We start from the raw sequence: 6,264 nt of genomic DNA on the forward strand, positions 1-6,264 counted from the left end.
AGAAGATGATGGCTGCGAACGCTTTGCTGAAATAATCCCTACAGATGATTACTTAGAATCAGGTCATATTTCTGAAATTAACTCGGGTATAGTTTACATTCAGTCATTTCACAACCTCATATTGATGAAATTAACCCTGGGATAGTTTACATTCAATCAGTTCACAGCCTCGTATTGCTGAAATTAATCCTGGGATAGGTCACATTCACATAATTCACAGCCTCGTATTGCTGAAATTAACCCTGCGGACGGTTATCTGCCGTTACCAGACAGGATATTTAAAAGACTTGTATCCCATTTTAGCAGCAATAATTTCGGGTTTACCCCCCACATGAGTGAGTGAGGGGGTTTACACCCCTTTTAGCAATATTCCAGCAAGATTACGGCTTGGGACACCAGGCCATACCATACTGATGTATACATTGTACCCATACGGAGAATAGAACCCGGGTGTCTCCGGCTTGACGCTTGAAGAGGGAGAGAGAGAGAGAGAGAGAGAGAGAGAGAGAGAGAGAGAGAGAGAGAGAGAGAGAGAGATTTAACCGATATCATTTTTCCATGACATTGACTCATTCATCTATGTCATCAAATCTCTTCTAAGTAATGAGTATTACATCATTAACATCAACACAGAAATAAAAACGGGAATGATTCTCGTTCAATAAGTAAGCAGAAAAACAAACTGAAAAAAACACTTCAAAAGCAATATATATATTTGCTTTGTCTAGTATTTGCCTGATGCAGCAAGGCACGCTCACGTAGTCCTGTGAGATATAATGCGACATTGTCTCCCCTGATTATGTGAAAACAGTTTCCAGAACCAAGGTCAGAATATACTTGAATATTCCGGAATATGCCTAAACATTTCCAGACCACTCTTCTTTTCCAGTCGGAATGTCATCTGTTCAGTGTTAAAGGATACTGACACACGTGATCTTTCCACAAATTGTAACCTAATTATTTGATCATTTCATCATTTCATCAATATTTGTATGAAAAAATTACAGTGCTGTGGGAGTACAGTTGAATTTGTCATTTGAATCTTCGTCAGCTCCATCGCATACGTCATTGGAGCTACAAAGTTAATCCTTTAGAGTATCCCAAGGCTATACGATTACTGACAGCTATTGGTGTGTTGTGTTGCACGTTTACCTCATACTATGATAGAGTGAGTGAGTTTAGTTTAGCACTCAGCAATAATCCAGCAGTATGGTCTGAAAATAATCAAGCCTGGACCAGACACTACAGTGATCAACAACATGAGCATCGATCTACGCAATTGGGAACCGATGATGTGTCAACCAAGTTAGCGAGCCTGACCACCTGATCCCATTAGTCGCCTCTTACGACAAGCAAAGTAGTCATGAGAAGCATGGGTTACGGAAGATCAGTTCTACCTCGGACCTTCGCGGGTCCATACTGCGAAACAGCACTTGAGTTCTTCACTCTACGCCTTGTTAGTGATAGAAGCGTCAGTTGTTACGGCAAAGGCCCGGGTTCGATTCCCCACATTGGTACAATGTTCTTATATGACTAGAATAGTACTAAAAGCGGGGTAATTGCTCACTCCAATTCACTTTCTCACCCACTGAACACGTATAGCCTTACCAAAGATTTATGTAATTGATATATATAAATATTTTATAAATGAGGCATATCAAACACAGTATACCCAGTCAAGCACCAAAGCGCAGCTCACAGACTCAGTGATCCTGCCACGGCGTGTGTTGTCCAAAGCTTCCATACCGTCGCTTTGGAAATACAGTATTGTTGTGTTAAAGGAACCTTTTCATACCTAAAGAACATGACATACATGTGGAAGATCGATTACAAATATACTCGTTGAAAAACAAAGCATTCGACGAAACCTAGAAAAAGAATATCTTTGCTTTTATGTGTTCCATTATTTTTTCCATGAGTATATGTACTGAACAGACTGGTGAACATAACAAAGTTATCCGTACACATTGAACAGCGGACGGAGTTCGCTGGGCGAACACTTGATCAGTTTATGTTCGACCATACAGTAAAGGCCTTTCGGCGTCCCTCTGACGTAAGCGGCTACCCGCCCTACACCACTAAACGTCAACACCAGAACGTCACACGACATGAGCACGTGCTGGTCCAGAATAACCTTCTTCCATCCATCGCACCGTGATTTTCTATCAGTGCCCAGTTCCATATGAAACACCTTTCCTTCGCTTTCCATAATTTGGCTTGGAAATAACTTCCGGGCTTGTTGCATGACAGTTTCGGAGTCGGAAGTGACAAATATTTTGTATGCTGACGGATCACTAAAATTTCTAAAGAAGTTCCAAATCTTTTGCACATCTTGCATCGTAGCTCCTCTAGGATTTTTATTGTCATTTGGATTTGATGGATTTTTAAAAAGTCGAATCTGTGCCCAAACGAGCTTCGATGATCCCCTTGGTTTAGCTCTTGATAGAAACCGTGATAAGGCTTCTTTCAAAGATGCTGATAAAGAAAATAGAGTCTTGTACGCTGTGGCAAAGACTTGGTCCCTTCCCTTATTTTCCATCCATGAGAATTCTTTCCAATGAACTCTGTTGAACTTGAGGGAATCAACATAATCCAAATTGGCAAGAAAATATGCAATGTCATGTTTCAACCAGGCGGTAAAATTCAGAGTTTTCGATTTGCTAATGAAACTGACTTTGCCCATCTCATTGTACACACCTGCTGACCTGTCATCTCTTATTACTTCAAACCTGGCTTCATTCCAGGGAACAGAATTCGGTGTTAGGAATGACGTCAGGTTACACGGTAGGGGTGTAATGTCGATACCAAAGTTTCTCCGAGTTGCTATGGAGATGTAGAAACCCATTAAAATGCCCTTTAGTCTATCGGACCATCCACCACAGAGATCAGATTTAGCACACCTGTATATAAGATACTTAGTGTTTGACATATGGTGAGGGTCCATCTTGGATTGTCTCCCATCCAACATTGGGATCAAGGTCAAGTCTCGATTTGAACCTTTTGAACCTTTTGATGTTCTTACGCCATTCTAAGATCGAACTCCGGAGGTGGCCAACCCGTTTGTAACGTCAAAAGTATTTGGGACCATCTTAACAAAAGACCACGGGTAAATCTTAAAGTAGTTGGTGGCGATAACAATATAGGTACCTCAAACGGCGACCGGAAAAGTTAAGAACAGAGCTGATGACTTGGATTTCTGAAAGAATAAACAGCGGAGAATAAATCTTTTTGCAATGATTGTGTCAAATTTGTCTAAGGTTTGCGGGACTCGATGGTATACCGATCGTCCATATTTAGCTGAAGTATTGCGTACAGTGGCATAAAATAGCATTCCAGAAAATCAAAAGCATTTTGTTCATGTAAAGAATCGAAAACACATGTCATGTGCAATCCCATGTTTGCAATTAAAGGTGACTATGCTTGTCGCAAGAGACGACTAACGGGGTCGAGTGGTCAGGCTCGCTGACTTGGTTCACACGTGACATCAGTTTCCAATGGTGCAGATCGATGCTCATGCTGTTGATCATTGCACGGTATGGTCCAGACTCGATTATTTACAGACCGCCACCATATATCTGGAATATTGCTGAGTGCGGCGTAAACCTAAACTCACTCACTCACTCATTATTTCAGTAGGGACGGCAAGGTAACGCGGAAGATGCAGCCGTCGCTCGTCACAGGTCAAGGTTCACGGGTCACGGGTTCTACTACCTAGTGAGCCTACCTTGGTACTTCTGGGAGTGTATCAAAACGGCTAGAAGCCATACTCACTAACTTTTGGGGGCATGTGGCAGCCAGGTATGCCAATCGCGGGCTTTACATCAAATATTGGGTGCCTCCCCAAGGTTAAATGTTATAGCAACTAAAACCTGACTAGCGGATATTTCGAATAGTTTCAAAACTACTAGTTATCACGTATTAATAAGGACGGTTATAGCTGTACATTCTCTCCATTAATCCACCATTTCAACAGAAGAATGAAGAAATGACAAATCCTTATAAAACGGACAATAACCATTTACCCAGTAGGATTTCCGTGTCATTCTAATTATAATAATAATAAGGGTATTTATAAAGCGCTAGTTCCACATCACTGATTGACATGCTCAAAACGCGTGTGACATCTATGCAAATGCACAGGGTAGACAACAGTGGATACAGTTAGTAGTAGCGTTGGAAGAGATACGTTTTTAGTCCAGATTTAAAGACAGACAGCGTAGGTGCACTCTTGAGGTTAAATGGGAGAGACTTCCATAATGAGGCAGCTGCATGTGAGAAGGATCGAGCCCCAAAAGATTTCAGTTTATATACTGGTACAGTCAAGAGCAGTTGGTCAACTGATCGGAGTTTTCTAGAGGGCTTGTAGTGGGCAAACATCTCCTGAAGATAGACAGTCAATCCTTTCACGGATCCTGAGCCAGTGCAGTGACTGTAGAGCTGGGGAGATGTGAGAATGGAGCTTAGTCCTGGTTATGATACGGGAAGCCCTGTTCTGTATCCTCTGCAGTCTGTTCAGCTGATCTCCTGATATTCCCACGAGTAAGCTGTTACAGTAATACAGACGAGAAGGTATGAGCGATCTAACCAGAGTGGCTGTCGTTTCACCTGTAAGAAGATGACGGATTGATCCTATGTTTCTCGAATGAAAGTGACATACTTTGCAGAGATGGTCCACTTGCTTATCCATAGTAAGAGAAGAGTCAATAAAAACACCAAGATTTTTTACATGAGGCGAGAAAGGTATGAGAGACTGTCCAATTTGCAGGTGGGTTAGCCGGGATTTTTGCTGTCTGGAAGGTGGAGCGATGATGATGGCCTCTGTCGTTTCCTCATTTAATTTAAGCATGTTGGTTGACATCCAGGATTTGACATTGTTAAGACAACTTTCCATGCTATGCAAAGATTCCATCTGACTTACTAAGGGGGGTCTGAAACTGTCTACCATCTTAACTGTCTGTCATGGGCATAGAAATGATGAGCCACGTGCTTCTCTGATATCAAGTGTCCCAGAGGTCTTGTGTACATAGTGAACAGGATCGGACCTAGCACGGACCCTTGAGGGACACCACAGGCCAGGACTTCACTACGGGACATAGCTTTATTTATTTGGACAAACTTTTTCCTATCTGTAAGGTATGATGAACACCACTTCAAGACAGTGTCGTTCAAGCCATAGTCATGTTCCAAACGACTCAGCAACATTGCGTGGTCGATGGTGTCGAAAGCGGCTGATAGGTCTAACAGGACTAACATGGCGATGTCTCCAGAATCAACAGACATCTTTATGTTATTCAAAACACAGTTCAGAGCCGTCTCAGTGCTGTGTGCCATTTTATATGCGGACTGATAGTTGTCCATCAGGTTAGACTTTTGAAGGTGTTCGACGAGCTGTGCTTTAACAACTTTTTCTAGAATGTTTGGCATGAATGTCAAGTTGGATACCGGGCGGTAGTTGCTCTAGGTTTGAGCATCAAGAACTGGTTTCTTGATTTCTGGCTTGATAACTGCTTCATTTCTGGCTTGATAACTTTTAACGACCGTTAAAAGTCGTTGTTAAAATTATTATATCTATCATGTTTGTACTGATGCGTTGGATTTCGATTGTTGTAAGCCGCACGTGGTTGACATAGTTTTTTTTCACTTTTCTGCACATTTTTTCACCTGTACGTAATCATAAATCCGAAGTAGTAATGGATTTTGTGGACGATGAATTTCGAATAACGTTATGACTACGGATATATACATCACATGCCAATTTAGCAAAGCCATAATAATGCTGCTTGTCTATCTATACAGTAAGGATATTCTGATAATTTATGACGCCACTGCATGAAGCCTGTAGTGCTGGGTAACTGAGGGACCCACATCTTGTTTAGGAAACAACATTCCTGGTAGCTGGAGTTCTTGGAATGACAGGACCCGAGAAGGTCACTGGGTAGAGTCGGCGTCCAGCAACCCATGCTTGCCATAAAAGGCGACTATGCTTGTGGTAAGAGGCGACTAACCGGATCGGGTGGTCAGGCTCACTCACTTGGTTGACACATGTCATTGGTTCCCAATTGCACAGATCGATGCTCATGTTGTTGACCACTGGATTGTCTGGCCCAGACTCGATTATTTTCAGACCGCTGCCATATATCTGGAATATTGCTGAGTGCGACGTAAACCTACCTCACTCACTGTTAAAGGAAATGGAGCACAGATATTGGCGTTGTAAGGTATTTTCCCGTGAATATCATGGTAAGAATTGGTCTTCAACTGCCC

At 42.2% G+C, this 6,264-nt stretch overlaps 1 protein-coding gene across 1 annotated transcript; it reads right to left on the minus strand.

Annotated features, from left to right (window-relative positions):
- Positions 1-1,954: 1,954 nt before the first annotated feature.
- LOC137298617 (uncharacterized) lies at positions 1,955-5,280 on the minus strand. The gene is made up of 2 exons (XM_067830909.1): positions 5,043-5,280; positions 1,955-2,997 (listed from the first exon to the last, which is right to left on the minus strand). The coding sequence occupies exons 1-2, from the start codon at positions 5,278-5,280 to the stop codon at positions 1,955-1,957; spliced, it is 1,281 nt and encodes a 426-aa protein (XP_067687010.1).
- Between the last annotated feature and the right edge of the window lie 984 nt (positions 5,281-6,264).

This window comes from Haliotis asinina, chromosome 10 (genome assembly GCF_037392515.1).
Source record: "Haliotis asinina isolate JCU_RB_2024 chromosome 10, JCU_Hal_asi_v2, whole genome shotgun sequence".
Lineage (NCBI taxonomy): Eukaryota > Metazoa > Mollusca > Gastropoda > Lepetellida > Haliotidae > Haliotis > Haliotis asinina.